This window comes from Netta rufina (assembly GCF_964035555.1).
Source record: "Netta rufina genome assembly, chromosome: 7".
NCBI lineage: Eukaryota > Metazoa > Chordata > Aves > Anseriformes > Anatidae > Netta > Netta rufina.
In genome coordinates, this window is record NC_140130.1 from 9,748,697 (window position 1) to 9,766,394 (window position 17,698).

Consider the following 17,698-nt stretch of genomic DNA (forward strand, 5'->3'; position numbering starts at 1 on the left):
GAGCAAAATCCTAGCCTGGCTTTGTTTGTGGAATATATTGAGTTCAGTGAAGGGAATGTGTGGAGGGGAAACACGCAGAAAGATGCTTAAAATCGCTATTATCAACAGATGTGGGAGCTCTTCAAGCTTTGTAAATCAATGAGGCGTCTGCTTTCAAAGCATTTACAGTCTGCTTATCTGAGCAGCTTCTCAGTGAGAAGGTGAGATCCTCTCTGGAAATGCCCTGAATACAGTAGCTGTAGTGGAGTGTACCTTTTGGAGCTCTTGTATTTGGGAGCTAATGATTAAGGGCTTACCATTGGCTGTGTGTTTTCTTGTTTATCCCATGGTTTTGAGGGAATAGGGAAAGCATTTCAGGTGATATTTGCTTGCCAGAAGTTGAATAGTTTGCTTGAAAAGAAAGCTGGCTCAAGTAATCAGGCAAAGGGTGGAGCAGCCCAATAGAGAGCTGTGGGAAATAGTCACAAATATGTATTAAAAGAAAAAGATAAGACAGTCCTTGAGCCTCAGACATCTGTGCTCCTGGGCACTGTCAACTCCTAATACGTTCTTAACCAAGAATTCTGAGGTCTGATTTAGAAGGGAACTGGTTCCACAAATCTAATGGTGTGTATTTCAGTGCCTCATTTGGGCCATTGTGTTGAGATAGTACTTTAATAGGCCTGTGTTTGAGGAATTATAAAGCCTCATTTGATACTGTATATTCCAAATCTGGGCACAGCTCACCTCATCTATTAATCCGTTAAAGTTTTCGTATCAATGGGTTTCTCTTACTTTGTGTTTCATACTTTAAGTAGCTTCCTTCCAAGTTACACAGACAAAATAGGTGATCTTTTGAAAACCTACCTGTGAGTTTCAAATAAATTTTCATCTAATAGTAATTACCAATTTCTTGGACTTGTTTTTCTGTAAGATGAAACACTTTCAACTTTCTCAAGCAATAGGAAATCAATGCTGTGTATGTGACCCAGGTTTTCTGCTGTGTAGGTGTGGGTCATATTTTTTCCACTGTCTGGTACTAAGATGCATGTTCACTACCAAAAAACAAATTGACATGAGTAGACATCTTTGTCGTCCTGTGCTATATAGAGACACTTACTTTTGAATCTGTCACATTGAATTAGTAAAAGAGTGATTTTTGTCTCCTGAAGTGGACTTTTCTGTCTTGCTGAAGTTTTCTTTTTTAATGGTCAGACTTGTTGGGTGGCTTGGTGGAGGCTTCCAGGAAAGCCTGGTGGTTTTATGCAGACTGTATGGCTTTACTTGGTCCCTGTGCCATTGCTTGCTCTATAGGGCTGACCGCAATACTGATGGTTCTTGGATGGCAACAGGAGTTCAGTGGTGCATTAAAGCAGATGAAGAAATGTATATGCAATAAAATAAGTGCCCCTCTCCCTCACCATCCTTTATACTTGCAGTGCAGTTCCTGGCATCCAGAGGTAACCCCAGCATGTGGTGTAGAGCTGAGCATCTTTGTCTTTTCCTAATACTTAGTTTGCAAGGTGCGCCCCTTACGGCTGTGGACAGTATGCTAATGGCAGTCTTCCAAAGGTAGCTCATTTCTTAGACCTGTAGCTCAAACGCAACATGAAGGATATTTTCCTCCTCTTAAGACTCTCTACCATACTCGGTCTTCTGTGTAGCTGTGAACAAGAGTCTGTAGAATAAAATGTAATATAATGAGCTCATTCGGGGAGACAAGTTTCACAGGCCAATTCAACTTCGTCACATAAAGCCAACAAGTTAATTGCTTTGGAATACCCAAGCAGCACCAGGCTAAAGCTTTGTTTTATTTTATAGTACTGTTTTACAGAAAGAGCTGTTATTTGGGAGAAAAAAATAAAGTCAGGTATCAGCACAGTAATGGTTACTTTTGATGTGTTTCTGGCTGGGTATGTTTATGAAGTTCATTGTCCTTTTTCACCAAGCTTTATCCCAAAAGTTTGTGTCTATTTACAGTCTTCGGGCATAAATGGAAAACTAGGCATTTTGACATTGTAGGCATAAATTTATCAGCAACAGCCAGACTGGATTTTGTGACATATTTTGCTTCTTTGTGTTTCAAATCTTGGATTTAAAATATAATAGAAGTCTTTCTGTATTCTTCTCAACACAAAAACAAACTAAGAAAAATGAAACATGCGTACATACCGTGACAAATAGAGGTGGACCAGTCCTACAAAGCTTCGTCAGAAGAGGGAGCCCTCACACTATTTTCAAAAAACTTCAATGCCAGTCAATGTTTGAAAGTAAAATTCCTATTTGTACAGTGAAGTAAATTTGGGGGCTTGGTGCTGTTTTTTCTGTTGTTGTTTCTTTTAAAAAGTTCACGGTACCCATCAGCAATGTACATAAAGCTCTTGGTGGCTTATTTGCTTCAGACATCTGACAGGTTTGTTGTCCTCTGTGGAATTTCCGCACAGTCATATTGATTTGTTCTTCCGTCTGTTTGTTAATATTGGCAAACAGGCTTAGGATTTATTCAAGTTATTACTTACTGGGTGAGAATTATTAGTGCTAACATTTTTCATCTTACTTGCAAAATTCTTGTCATTTGAAAGTCATCCTTGCATTATTTTCCCAGAAGTTAACTAGAAACCAGAGAAGAAAGTACAGAAGGCAATCAGAAAAGGGAACATGAGGAAGCTACTGTGGATTCAGCTGTCTTGAGACCCACACCAGTGTGCATGTGGATGAGCTTTGTTTACATGAATGATGATAGCACGTAATACATGGACAGTCTTGCAATCTACACTGCTATGTACTATAGTAGGTTATTTTGTGTTTGTTTGTTTTTGTTTTCCCTTGTAGATTGGCCCTTCCGCTTCCAGGCAAGTCCAAACACCTCTGTTCTTTCCAGAGTGCAGGAAATAAAAAGTCATCGTTCAGGACTGAAGCTTTATACTTACCTCTAGCAGTAGCGCCTTTATTTAAAGGGAAAAAGACTGTTTATCATTTAAGATGATCACGTGGCCTGCTGCTTTAGTTTGGGCTTGTTGTACTGGACATTCTTTATTATTGCATTGTTCTAAAGTCTCTTAGTGCATAAGCATAATTCTTATTAAGGCTGTTTTATGAGTTCTTCCTCTTAAGGCTTACATTTGTTCTGTTCTTTCAGGAACAGGGAAGTGTTTTTAAACCTGAAAGTTACATGACCTTGTATACATGGTGCCTAAATTCCTGAACAGGTGATCTTTTAAAAAATAAATAAATAAATAAATCCATTTTAGTTGTGTAGTGTACGAGAACTTAAGTCTGTAGCACTTAACATTGTGAAGCTTCAGGAACTTAATGATATGGAACCACTGTCATCATTAAAATCTGAGCTGTTCTTAGATGAACCTGTCTGTGAACAACCTCATGTTTTGTTTTTGTCCTTTGCACTAGAACTGCATGAAATTGAATTATTGGGTCATACCTGAAACCTGGGAGATTTAGCAGCAATACTTAATAACAAATCTACTGGAAAATATGCAGGAAAGGCACTTAAAGTTTCGAAAAGGAACTCTTCATGCAATGAAGCAACAATGGGAGCTTTTATTGCCTACATTGTTTAATTTCAGACTTCTAAAGTCCTTTGAAACCTGGAGGATAACTATGGCACTTGCATCTTAGTTTTAGTGTCAGAAAACAAAGGAGTATTCTTTATAATTTTACCTTGCAAGCTATCTAAGTTATAGGTTCTTCTCATATGAGTTCTGTGAGTTACTGAAAAAATGTCATACTATCTCTTACAGATGTTCACCTTGAATCTGTAACTATTTTTGTTTGTCTGGACTCCTTGAGCTTGATCCTATTAGTGAAAAGCTTGTACCTGGGAAATGGAGAAGATAAAATGAGAGGAGTCAGGAATGGATTAAGGATATGTAATAGCTTCCATATGAGGAACATTGAAATAGTCTAGGAATCTTATTTTTCGTCTTAGTTGAGAGAGAGGTGAGGAATAGATATGACAGTGGTGTCCTAAAGGAATATAACAGTCAAGAAGAAATGACCATTTATTCCTCTAGTACAACAGTTAAGGGACACTGCACAAATATTCCTATTAGGTGTGGATTTCAAAAATGAACAAAAGGAATTACCTAATTAAATAATGCATAAAAAGCTGTGGAACTCCTTTTCTCAGGGGGAGTTGAAGATGCTAAGGGTTTACATCAGGTTTTGAAAGGACTTGCACAGATCCCTGGTACAGAGATCCTGTTAACGTATACACAGATACTGTGGTGATCTCTGGGCATTTTTTAAACACTGATTACTACAAGTAATGGTGGTGTGCTGAGGGAGTGTTGCTGACTGCTTGCTGTTAGACTTTGCTAGCCATCTTTTATTCATCTCTGTCAGACAGGTTTGAGGATATTGTGGACATTTGTCCATTTTTACATTCTTCTGACTTTGGATTGAGGATGAGAGGCAGAAGTAGCCTTCGCATTCAGCCTGCACTGTGTTGTAACACCAATATGAGATGTTGCTGACAGAAAGACATGGGAATCTATATGCTACTTGCTTTTAGAAGGACAAAATAGTTATGTTAGTTGACACTTTAAGTGAGCATCACTTGAAGGTGCTTATGCCTTTTAAAATTATTTTTTTTCAGGTGTGCTGCAGAACTTTAAACCCCTTGTTCCTACTTGATGCAAGTAGGAAGGCTTGAATGGAATACACTATCATTATCTCTACAAAGAAGCTCTCTTTCTCCACTACATAATGCTCGGTTTTCAGTGACTGGGTTTGGCTTTTGATGTTCAAAAAAGCACGCGTGTGGTTGCAGTGACAATTTATGGACATTTTGTGGTCTTTTTGTCTTCTGGGAAAGCTGTTTGAAGCCAATCAAACTGTGTAATGACAAGGATATACACAATTGATTACAGTGTAAGCAAGACTCACTGATTTAAACCTTAAAACTGGCTATTAGAAGTTGTGGGTATGTGGGTTTGGTTTTGTTTTGTTTTTCCCTTATGGCAGTCTCCTTATGGCAGTTTCCCTTATGGCTGATTCTAAAATCTGGTACAAAGCTATGTAGCAGGAAAACAAGGTCAGTTGTCACATTGAAGCAATGCATTGTAATTTTTCTTCACTCTTTATGCTTTTATGTGATTATAGGATATAGGCTATTAAAAAACATTGTCTTAAAACTGCAACTAATTAATTTTGAACCAGGATTAGAAAAGGAGTCCTACTTCTCCCTGCTTCTTTGCATTAAAACTCACATGATGATCATTCTTCTGGATGTTAGATCCTTTTGGAAGTCTGGAACAGTCAGGGCATAAGGCTTCATTGTCATCTATTTTTATGCACAGGAGTCTGTAAATTTCTAGAAGAACAATAACTCTTTCAGATTTCCTATAAATATTTATTAAAATTTATCAAGTTTATATATTCATTAAAGATAAACGTGTAGCAAATAGGCAAATAAATTTATAAATACAAATGTATAGTCTTTTCTATTTTCTGTAAATATCATACATCCATATTACAGATGTTTTGTTCTTTCAAAAGGCTCATCTCCTTTTTCTTGAAAAAAATTAAGTTCTTCATTGTACCACAAATTTTACATTTACTCAAATATTTATTGTCTAAAATTTGGCTTAGCAACATTCATATGGAAATGTGCCCATACTTTATAAGTTAGCACTTTTTTCTACTGTAGATGTTCTGTGCAGTTTCTAGAATATAGGAGGATGTTCTTAATGAGTGGTGCAGGAGTCTCCTCTACAAGGAGTCTTATTCCTATTAGTTGGTGCTTTGTATTTAGGAATAATACAAAGAAATGGAAAAGAGATGTGGTATGTTACACTGAACAATGTAGCAAGTGTGTTATGTTGAATTGTGGCATAAAACTAGTAAAACCTGGGATAAAATCTACAAGATGCCTTTACTGTATCTTTTGGTGGAAGTATAGTTTCACATTGGAACGTGTTGCCACATAGTATACTGGTGCATCTGGCATGAGCTTGTTACTTTTAGAAGATGTCAGATACAAGTAATTGATGTAAGAGGGACCACATTTAAAGCTTGATAACTTAGTATTTGCACCTCTGATTTTTCTACTGACAGTTTGTCTACTGCTTCTCTAAGACTTCCTTGTGTTTTGAGATCACCAAGCTGATAAGAATGAAATTAAAAAACGTGCTCTTAAGTAAATATTTCCATTGAAAAATTGAAATTGCAAAATTTCACAACCACAGAACCTCAGCCTGTGGTCTTAAGCTTTATTAAATACCCTTAAATTTAAGATTAAGAAAACTTAGAAAATACCTGGACAATTTTGGAAAGGATACTTCCTTTGTTTTAAAACATTATTTCCATCTTTTCTTCTAAGAAAGAGAATGTAAACTCAACGTATCTGAAGATGATTTGACTGTAGTTGGATTATGACTGAGCTCTGGATTTTCCTTCATTTTTTGAAAAGGACTACACTGTTAAGAAAACTATTGCTGTTTAGTATATGTGTATTCTGAGAGATTTTCGGTTCTAATAAGGCTTTACGCTATTCTTGACTCCTAGCAGGTCTTAGGAACTATGTCAGTCTTTCCTGTATGTTGTTTGAATGACCTGCTGGAAGAAAATGATTGCTGTAATCAGAGGTATTGGAACAGAAAGAATTTTAAAGGACCAAATTGTTCTGGTGACTGGTTTTTTGATAAATCATTTTTATAATTGTTTGGACAGTACTAACAGAAGTGAGCATTGTACAGAGATGTCAGCATTACAAAGGTAGGCTTTTAAGCAAGAAACAAAATGTCCCAAGGCTGAAAAGAGCCTATCCATTGCTCTTCACTGGATTTCATTTTAGTCCAGATGTTTTTAAACAATTTTCATTGCATCAGCCTACCTTTTTCAAATCTAAACTGAAAATGTCTTTTTGAATGTGCTGAGAAGGGTTTCCTTTTCACAGCATCAGAAAGGAATTTGTCCCCATATTGTAAAAAAAAAAAATAAAAATGTAAGCTTCTCTGGGGAGAGAGGGAAACATGCATTTTGTACCCATTCAAAATGCTAGTAGCTAAGCATTGTAGAGGTGAAATGGCAATGTGTACTGAATTGCTTATTGTTCGTTTTCTGTACTTCCCAATAAAACAGCTGAGTATTTTTGAAGTGGTGCTTTATAAGCACCATCACAATGACTGTTGCATAGACTCAGGATTACCAGGGAAGGGATTTCTACATATACCAGGTGTAGTTCTAATTATAAAGTCAAAAGTGTTTGTGGATATGTAATGCTTTGAGACAATGGAAAGATAACCCGTAAGATCTCTTCAATAGTTTTACCCTGTATTGGGAACATTCCTGTTTAAAATAATAATAATAATGAATACGAAGATCTGTGGTTTAAAGTCTACCTTCTGTTAGTTGTTTTGTTTGTTTGAGGGCAGAATGCTGATGGAAAAATTTCTTCGCTTCCATTAGATTACATTTATTATTTATCCATACTTTACCCTACTATCGCAAATGAATGAAAGAAACTTCTTTTGTTTGCTATGGTTTTCCTTAGCTGCTTTATGCCTTTAAGTTTTTAACGTCTGGAGCAGTTAAAACAAAAAAAGTGGTGGTGGTAATAAAAAAACAACAAAACCTCATGAGATACTCTCTGAAATAATTGTTAAGTATCTGATAACTTTTAGATGTTCCCCTAGTATAGGTCTTAGCAGATGTTTTCAAAATCATAGCAGTAATGAACTTTCCCCCCTGCCCAAGTATTTTTTTTTTAGGGAGGTAAAAGTTTTGAATGAATGTGGAAACTGATCTATTTTATCCTCATCTTTTCAGTCAGGTGAAAGATGGAGGTTTTTCCCTCATGTTACGGCCCTGCTATAAAAACAAGGCCATAGCCTTTTTCAGTGCTTTGTACTTCCCAACTCAGGAGCATTTGGAAAGTGGTATTTGACTCTTCCTTCCAGGAGTCTGCCATTGCTTTGGATATGGTTGTGGCACTTCCGCTCAGGATAGAATTGCTTTTCAAGCATGTGCAGGTGGAGCCTGCTTGTGGCCTGGGGAGAGCTGGGACGCAGGTTTCACTCCTTGCCAATGAGTGTGGTTGAGGTTAGATTTCTGGTACAGAGGAAGTATAAAAGGGGTTTTTAAAACCATTAAAAGGAGATACAAAATTAAATATATTTATTTTTTTTCCTCTCATAAATGACTGGACTTTATCTAGAATGTTGAAAAGCTTTAAGAGCAAAGCTGCAGTTGTTAGGGATGATACACCTGAGAGAGCATTTCAGGGCTGGATTGGCAGAAGACGTGAATGAGCCTTCAGGGGGGAAAAAAATAAACAAAAGTGAATTAACCTCTGCCTTGTAAGCTGTCTTCCTTTTTCCTTTTGAAGTGTCAGTTTGTGGTTTTGATAAATGTCAGAAGCATTCTTCTTCTCAAATAAGAGTCTTTTCTGCATAATCCTGTGTTATGTCTTTTTTTTTTTTTTTTTTCCTCCTCCCTCCATAGATTACTTTGTCCTTGCTCTGGTTTCTAATCAGACAAGGGCTCAAGAAATGAGATGGATTTGACAGCTAAGTGTGTTACCTACTGAATTAGTTTTGTAAGGGAGCTAAAGGAGGCAGGTGAGAGTTTATTATTTCCTGGACTTGTAGAAGTTCATTAACTTAAATAGGAACTAAAGTAAAACATTGGGTTTTCCTTGCCCCCTCTCTCATCTATTCCTCCCCCGTGCTTTGCTTCAAGGTTTCAACCTTGTTTATATGTATAATATTTTGCATTATGGCCAACAGCCTGTTGTACGTATGCATACAAGTCAGTGTGCTGCAGCCTGAAGTCTCTGTCTAGGTACTGGGTATGCCAGTAGTGGAGGCACAAGAAGTTTAAATAGAGTTCATCTGCTCTCTGGCCAGAAGAAAAGACTTTCCAGAGAGTATGATTTAGTGAAGCTTTTTATTTCATGCATATTAAATTAATATACTAGTTTTCAAAGTCACTTAACAAGAACTTGTTTGGGCTTTTTTGTTTTGTTTCCCAGCTGTTCCGAATAACCCATTGAGAAAGTCTGCTTTCAGGATTCTCTGACTCTTAAAAGTACTTATGAAAAGAATGAAAGTAAGGAAGGCAGTGCAGATTGGCAATCTGAGGCTGTTCTACGTTCTGGTAAAAGACTTGAATAGTGTAGTTCTGGTATTATAATTCTGCTAATAGACTTGAATATAATGGACAATGACTTGGTTATTTTATTGGCACTGAAGTGCTTTAGTTGTGGATGGAGACTCAACCAGGTTTAAGTGTTGCACAAACAGTGAACAAAAAGCATTTGACTTCTATTTGGGACAGAGGAGAACAAGTATGTAAGTGTAGCGTGCTCAGGAATTAAGAGAAAAGGAAGACATTATACTGTACACTAACGATCTGTTACATGATTGCTTAAATACACAAGTTTTTGTATAAGCATCATCTCAAAGGAAAGCTTTAGCTTAAGGGGAGACACTTCAGGATGTCTCGGAGGGTCTTTTGTGGAATACACTTTTGGGAAAAAAAAGTGGGAAATGGAAATTATGAACATTATCAAAATGTGGACAGGAGCTAATATTATGTAGAAAAGTGAGAGCACAACAGAGCTTTTCTCTCAAGTCAGCAATAGAGGACCTCTTGGAAGGGAGGTACAGTCTGTGCACTGAATGGGGGAAAAATATTTTAAATGCTTACAAATAGAAAAAAGGTTTTAATGCTCTTTTTAATTTCTTAAGAAATTAAGCCTTCAAACACAAGTTCCTATTCTCCTTTTTCTCCCAAATTAGTTCTCACTTTTTTCAGTTTTCTGTTTTCCCTGTAATCCTCACCAAAATTGAAAAATCACAAAAGTTGATCAGACTTCTATTCAGAAAACCATTCTGAGTTGCATTAGGCTTCATGGTTCAGACTGATACCAGATTTCTTGCATGTGGCACTGAGCTAGTCTTCCTCTTTGGAAAAACGTGACTAGTACTCCTTTGTTCACTTTCCTCCTTCAGGTCTGCGATTCAAAGACAAGGAGATATATTAATGGTATGTCTAGGTAAACTAGATACGTTATATGCTACGCTTCTATTTGCTGTCAGGTTTCTCAGTTCGGAAGTGTCTGATATGTAGATCTTAATGTCTTGTAAATAAATACAGAGTTTGTTTTATTTGAGACAAATTGAAGGTAGTGAGGAAAGAATCCTGAGACTAGTAGAATAAGATTACTGTGAATACAGTAGATAGAAGTTACCCAGTTGGTCTAATGTATTAGTTAGGAGGCCATTACCACCTGTAACCCTATGAGATCTTACATTAGAGCAATTAGGAAAACTCACTGGAAAGGCAGTTCAGTGCAGTAGCTGATTATACAGTGCATTTACAAGCAGGAACTGAAATAAAGCAGTTCTAAGAAAGTACAGGCAGCACTGTGACAGATGGGAAGGAAAAAGGAGGCTGAAACCCATTAGAATTAGGGAACGAGACATCAAGTCTGAAGTCTGACCTCTGTTTTTCCTCTTCGTCCTTAAGAATGTGGTTCAGGTGGTCATTGTCCTGCTGCTGAAGTTAATATGGGGAAGTAAAAACAAATTGAAAACATTAAGCTATTGCAGTCTTAGCATCTTGTTTTGCCTGCTGACTTGATTATTCTATCTATCTTCCCATGTGATAGATGGAGGTGTCCAAGTTTGTGTTCTGTATGTGTAGCTGGTTTGGTTTGATGAGCTGTCAGATTTAGATTTAAACTCTACCATCACTATCAACCCATGCTACCTCAGATCCTTCTTGCTGGGACTGTCAGGCATGCTCATTCGTTACATTTTGGAGGACTAGTTTATAGTGACAAGAGGCTATTACTTACAGCAGTAGTTAGACCTCTTTGCTGCTCTGTAAATGTTCATTTTGTAAAATTGCAATGCAAGTTTGGCCAAGAGCTCTTACCTCTGCTACAGCTCGCTGAACCATTTGCATCTTATGAATTGGAGCCCTAAGTCATTTTTGTTTAGTCAATCACTCCACTGCAAATACTGATGAAATCGCTGAGGGATTTCTTTGGAAAAAGGCAATTCATGTTTTATAACTCTGATTACATGTACTTTCCCGTTGGAGATAACCCCTGCTCTTATTCCATTCCTAAATAATTTTTGCATGATTGGAGGACTATGAATAAAGTCAACAATATATTTTTGTTTTGCTTCGAACCCTGAAAGAAGCTGCAGAGGGTATGTATGTATAATAAGGAAAGGAGAAAAAGATCAATTCTTTAAAAAAAACAAAATTGCTATGGTAGCTAATGTATTTTTTATCAAAAACTTTTGAAAACCATTTTGTATTTTAGAACTCTTTAAGTTATAAAACAAATACTGAACATTCAAAAATGAAATTCACTCCTTTTTCTTAATGTTTGCATAGTTGCAGCCTTGAAAAAGACTGTATATAGTTAAAAGCACATTACTGAATAAAGTTACTGAATTTTAAAATACATACAATAAAATACAGGTGTCCCTGTACTAGACATTCTTCAGTGAGATTCTTCTTGCAACAGCTTTGCACTAACTGCAACGCTGCTTCTTCAGCAAAGAGTTGCTTTGTAGCCCATTGGCAAGGGGACTGTCTGGTTCTGTTTTACCTACCCTGCACCGGGTTGGTAATGCATGACCCTTTGGTAGGCTGCTCTGACTTACCTGTCCTCCACTGCACTAGTCCCCCAGGTTATTTTCCTGTTGGGTCAGTAAGCTGAAGGATCTCAAGAACATGGGGTGGGTGGGTGTATTTGAGGATGAAGAATTATACATCCCTCTTTCAGTGACAATAAGTAAGTAGAATATGCAGTACGACTCTAAATAGGTTGCTTCTTATATCAGTACAAGTCATTGCTTTCTGAAAAGAGGGTTTCCTTCTAAATAAATCTGTATTCAGTTCTGTGACCAGGTGTTCTCTGTGCTGCTGCAGGGTTCTCCCATGCTGGTGTTTGTATCGTGGGATGTCTGTCAGGTGTCAGCACTCCATATCCTGGAGTCCGTTTACCTTCCATGGCTGTCATTTTTTTCCTTTTTTTTTTTTTTATTGTTTTCTACGTCTGAGAAGTGTGTTACAGATGAAAACCAGGCTCCACACAGCACTGAGCATAGCTGAGAACATGTACTGATAGTGGGTGGCCTAAAAAGCTGCTGGTATGCTGCTTTGGTGGTCAAGAGGATGAGGGTGAAGCAGACAGGGTTTTGCAGGTGTTCTCTGCCTATGAAACCTCATAGGAAGAACCTGGGCAGAAAAGGTAAGGGTAGGATTACACTGATGTGGCTGTGACTCAAGTTACTTGGTTCTCTAGGAACTTAAAGGTGAGGAAGGCTGTGTGCTTCTGACTTATTGCTGCTGTTCAGTAATGGCTTATAGCCTCAAGAGAAGCACAGGACTGAATATTGCACCCAAAGAGTTGTTTTTAGGGAGAAAGTTTTTGGGAGAAGTCAGAAGAGCTGTACCCAAATAGGGGAGCATTTAAAACAGGGACATTTAGGCTGCTTGGTTCAATTAGAGAAGGGTAGAGCTGGCAGTTCCTTGGCAAGGTTTGTGAGCTTAGCTCTTGTAGTGGTCGTATTGAAGTTGTGGGGTCCTTCAAGTGACTTACCCTGTGACAATCCTTTCAAAAAATACAACAACGGCAGCAATAAAAAGTCATTTGTCATTTAGATGTAGGAATAGCAACAAAAAGCCATTTGTCATTTTGATGTAGGCATAATCTGTCTGAAGTCCAATGAAAATGCTTCTGAGCATTAACAGCTTGCGATTTTGATGGTTTTGTTAGCGAAGGTCTAGTAAAAATTGTGTATGGGAATAATTTAGAAAGGAGGCTGTTCTGGTACAACATTAGGAAGATAAGGAGAATGAAAAGTAGCATTTCAGAGTTGAAAAGTAAACTTTCTGGTTATGTATTCTGTATCAGAGCTGAGCTGAACAGTTGCTGGCCCTGCTTCTGCTTTGGGAAGAAATCATCTCATACCATTGTTATATTGTTTTAAAAGAAGCATAAAGAGAAGGTTGAAGCCTTGACAGCTATGACAAAGTCCGGTGCCGTAATGTGTCACCAGATAAGTGATACTGTACAGTCTGTGGCAGTCAGCAAAGCACAGCAGCCACTCTTTATGTGTCAATTCTAGAAGAGAAGAAGTGTTACCCGAAGGGGAGAGAATATCAGAATTTGACAGCCTGGTAGACATCTGAGGTTAAGTGTCATCTCTTGAATAGATTTAACTTACATATTCATTTTATTTATTGAGATCTGAAATTCAGTCCTTAAATGCATATTTGGTTTGTTTCTGGTAAGTAAAAGCATCACACATAAGAACAGGGAAAAGTTTCCTGCTAGAGCAGATGATGATAAAGTTTGGGTGATAATTTTCAGTATCTGACCTATTCTGTGTAAAACTAAGTATATATGTAGCCAACAGCAGTAGAAGTGAGATAAACATTTATTAGTCTTAAAAAAGAAAAAAAAGTTAGTTGCATTCCTCCTCCATTGAATGATTTTCAGATCTCCTAGGTTTGCTGTTCTTTGTAAGTTCTTGTTTCAATTCACAATTAATTCACCTTGTTTGTATGTATCCCTGAGCAGCATACGTAATGTATGGGAAGTAACTATGTAGGCATTGGGATTATTATTTTATTCTTTCATACAGACACATACCCACAGTGTGCTGTTTGTTCTCTGACTATTTGTTTTGTTGTTTGTTTGTTTGTTTTTTTAACTTCCTGAGCACTCGGCATTTCATATCACTTGAAAGAGGATGGACTAGAGCAGAGATACTTCTGTTATTTTAATGATCTCAGAAGATCCGAAACTGCTAGCCTCCAAACAATATTTTCAGCTTGTGTTTCATGGGGAACAGTACGTGTTGGAAAGTAGGCATCTTCATTTCCGTTGGTTGAGCTTGGAACTGGCATTTGCAACTTAGAAGAGAGAGCTGGGCTCCTTGCTGGCAGCTCTGGCTGCATTGGCTTGATAACCAGATTGGACTTGCCAAAGCTGCCAAACACACAGGCTGCGGGCCAGGCAGTGTCAGGAAAGGAGTTGAGAATGGGGCAGAGGGGCTGGGTGTGACCAGGTCTTGAGTGTAAAAGCTTTGAAAAACCTTGTGTAGTTGCAGTCTCTCCATCTGGGGAAGCCAGTTACAGGAAGAGGCCGGTGAGGTGGCGGCTTCAGCATGGGAGAACTTGAGGGACCCGGCAGGTTGCATCCTTTAACAAAAGTAATCCGGTGGCTGTGGGTACTGGGGGAACATGATGGGATGGGGGTGAGGAGCAGAGTGGCCAGGCTGGCGTGCTCTTAGAGCATTTCCTGTTGCTGCTGCTGAGGACCATCGGTCTGCCCCACAGTGTGTTCCTGTGTCCTTAACAGGAGAATGTTACAGGTGCTTGCCTTGGTGTACGGCCTGAATATGAAAGTAAATCAAACCACGCCAGTACTTCAGTGGTTATGTAGTGATTTGTGCTAGTGGAGAATTTGGTTCATTGCTTTGAAAAGAGTTAAACTAACTTATTCAAGATTCTTTTGTAGTGCATTTGATGACACGCAACTTTTTAGAGAGAGAGAATAGTTTGTATATTTCAGTTTAGTGGATTATTGCATAGTAAAATGCAGTGAGGTACTATGATAATAAATGCTATGGATTTGAATTAAGCTAATAGAACCTGTTTTTTCCTTCCATTTCTTTTGAATGCATCCTGCCTTCACAAACTTGTTTTTTACAGTTATTTCTGAGATTATTTTTTTTAATTATTCTTTATAAAAAGGTCTATTTTTTCCCTCTTGAATAGGTTCTTGAAGATGCAGAGGCCCAGCATTTGTTTCAGTCCATTCTTCCTGATATGGTCAAGCTTGCGCTTTGTCTCCCTAGTATCTGCACACAGGTAAGTAAACATAGCTAGTAAAATGTTCTCTGGCAGACCGGTTTTCTGCAAACTGAAACTAATGGCTAGGGTCAAAAGATCAAGCTTACATTATATTCTTAATAAAGATACAGCTTTTGTATTGAATGTAGCTGAAGCTGAGGGAACAGAATGGACAATACACATCTATAACAATATAATAGAATCACACTTATCAACTGAAATACTTCAATAAGCTTGAAACACCTGATTTTCACTTCTTAGAGCGTAGAAGTAATGTTTTCATAAAGCATTCTGTGAGAGCATACTTTATCCTACTTAGAGCATTGCAATACTTGTGCACATAAAAACTTCAACTAATTCTTTGTTATTGTTACAGGAATCAGTTCTGTGGGTTGTAAAGCTAATAAAAGCCTTACTGTGAATAATTTCGTTGAAGTGAATAAGACTAATCAAACAAGTGAGGTTGCATGATAACACACTGGCAGGGTTAGGACTAACTTCTAAGCTCCTTTGTCACAATTTTCTACACTGATTTTTGTTGAACTGGTGCAAGTTCAACAAATTTTTTCTTACTTCGTGCAGAAGATGTTCTATGACAGGTAGGTAATTTCAAGCAATATGAATATTGAAGCTTTTGCTTTCATTGGTAGGACAATTTTTTGAGACTGCCAAGAAGTTTCTGAACACAAAGTAACACACAGGATTCAGAAGTTCATGTAGTAATGCCTATTATAAAGATGTACTGTTAGCCAGTACAGCCAGTTCTTAACCATTAATAAATGGTTAAGGACTTCGTCAGACTTCAATTTTGGGTTATATGAAGCTAAACTTGTTCCAGTAAAATATACTGTTCAGCATAACCTAGTTTTGTAGGCTTATAGGACTGAGAGCTTCTCAGACTTCTTTTCCCCCCCTCTACCTGTGTGATTTCAGACATCATAATGTAGCTTGTTACTTAAATAGGCAGAAAACAGAATGAGATGCAGTGAATGTAGTAATTACAAGAATGAAGGAAAACTTGTGTTGTGGAGTAAACAGGGCTGTGTATTCAACAGTCTAAATTAGCAGCAACTTCTGTATTCATAACTGCAAGGATTAAAAGGTAGCTGCTCAGCTCTGCTGGGGCTAGGCTAATGGCGAAGGCTGAGTGTTGGAAGAAGTGAAAACTCTGTTCTCTCCCTTCTGCCAAGGGGATTTATCATAATTGTTACTGACTCCTTGGTAAATAGAGGTGCATTTTTTATTGATTTTTTGTTTTTGTTTTGTTTTTAAATAAACTACCTTGAATGTGGTGAGGGAATATTCCATATCAATAGACTAAACACTGATAAAATGGAAGATGAGTAACACCTCAGGTTTGTTCCCCCCCAATTTTGTTTCTATTTAAACTGGAAAACAACAACAACAACTAGAGTCAAACCCCAAAATGAAAACCAAAATGAAGCTGTGCTTTTTTTTATTCATTCAGATTATAAAAGAATCAATGATCCTATACTTCCTGCAAAGATTATCAGTCTGTTTTCTAGTTCAGGGAGGATGGAAAAAAAATGAAGTCATAGGATGATCTGTGGAGTGACCTCCACCTTTTGTTGTAAAGTACAATGCTTGATTATTGTAACTGAAAACATTCATTAGGGGTTTTTAACTGTACAACTGTCAAAATTGCTTTTTTTTTTTTTTTTTTTTTTTTTTTTTAATTCGGTTTTTAAGATTGCCCAGGAATTGCAAGCCCTGTCTATTTTTTGTCCTCTCTTTCCCCTGGTTTTGTTTGATAAGTTGTGTGTTCTTGGTCTCTTTTTTTTTTTATTATTATTATTGATTAGAAATCTGCAGTTTGTCAAGCAAGCTTTTTCCCAATTGTCTTGAATAAACTGTTCTTGACTTTAATGGTGCTGCTGATTAAAGGGTTCGCCAATGGCCTAAATTACTCTTGCTCTAATTTAACAAATGTAATTTTGCGCTGCTGTTTTTTCTTTTAAAATGGGTAAGCTAATTATTTTTCTCTCTCCTTCCCTCCCTTCTCTCCTGGCTCTCCCTCCCCCTCACTTCTTTTGTTCCCACTTGGTAGCCAGTACCTCTACTGAAACAAAAGATGAATCACTCCATCACGATGTCACAAGAACAGATTGCTAGCTTTCTGGCCAATGCTTTCTTCTGTACTTTTCCACGTCGCAATGCGAAGATGAAGTCCGAGTATTCTAGTTATCCAGACATTAACTTCAACAGGTATGGCACTCTGTAGTAAATGGAACTGTTAACCCTTCAGTAAAAATACTGTACTTGTCATTTACAGGTAGAAACCTCTTTCCTCTTCCATGTTTTTAGAAGACTGTGCTCACTTGTTTCAGTAGTTTGTGTTCTTCTTATTTTCTTCTTACCTCTAAGGGACAAGAAAGCTATGCAACTACTTAAATAAATAAATAAATAAATAAATAAAAATGGGGGGGTGCAACAAAAAACTTGCATGCAGGAAGATTGTTTAATATTTTCTTTTTTGTTTCCTTGTGCGCATGTGCACAAGGCACACTCTCACACTGGCACAAATAAACTGATGCAATTCCCTGCTTCTGTATAGCCATTTGTCTATGAATGGCCTAGTTTGGTTTTGCTTCAGATATTTTGTATGTATTTAATTTAAAGGTCAGGGCTTCCGCAGACATGTTCCTGTTGTCTCCTTTGTGTTAGCAGTAGTGATCGACATGTTGAGTTGGGACTAGGACTTGATTCTTCAGTAACCATACATCTGCCTATCATTTTAAGGCAGTTGTAGAGCTTCATGTTAAAATAAATCTGTCCTGCAAATTAGTCTAGGAAGCTTCTAAGACCACAACATTAATTTAACTGAAAATACTTTGATTTCTAAACAAGCCCT

At 37.5% G+C, this 17,698-nt stretch overlaps 1 protein-coding gene across 2 annotated transcripts in view; it reads left to right on the forward strand.

Annotated features, from left to right (window-relative positions):
* PARG (poly(ADP-ribose) glycohydrolase) overlaps positions 1–17,698 on the forward strand; it is a 63,651-nt gene that overhangs the window by 14,272 nt on the left and 31,681 nt on the right. For both annotated transcript variants that reach the window (XM_084290443.1, XM_084290444.1), the window contains exons 8-9: positions 14,752–14,844; positions 16,895–17,052. In XM_084290443.1, the coding sequence (XP_084146569.1) occupies positions 14,752–14,844; positions 16,895–17,052 (251 nt within the window). The remainder of the gene's footprint in view (positions 1–14,751; positions 14,845–16,894; positions 17,053–17,698) is intronic.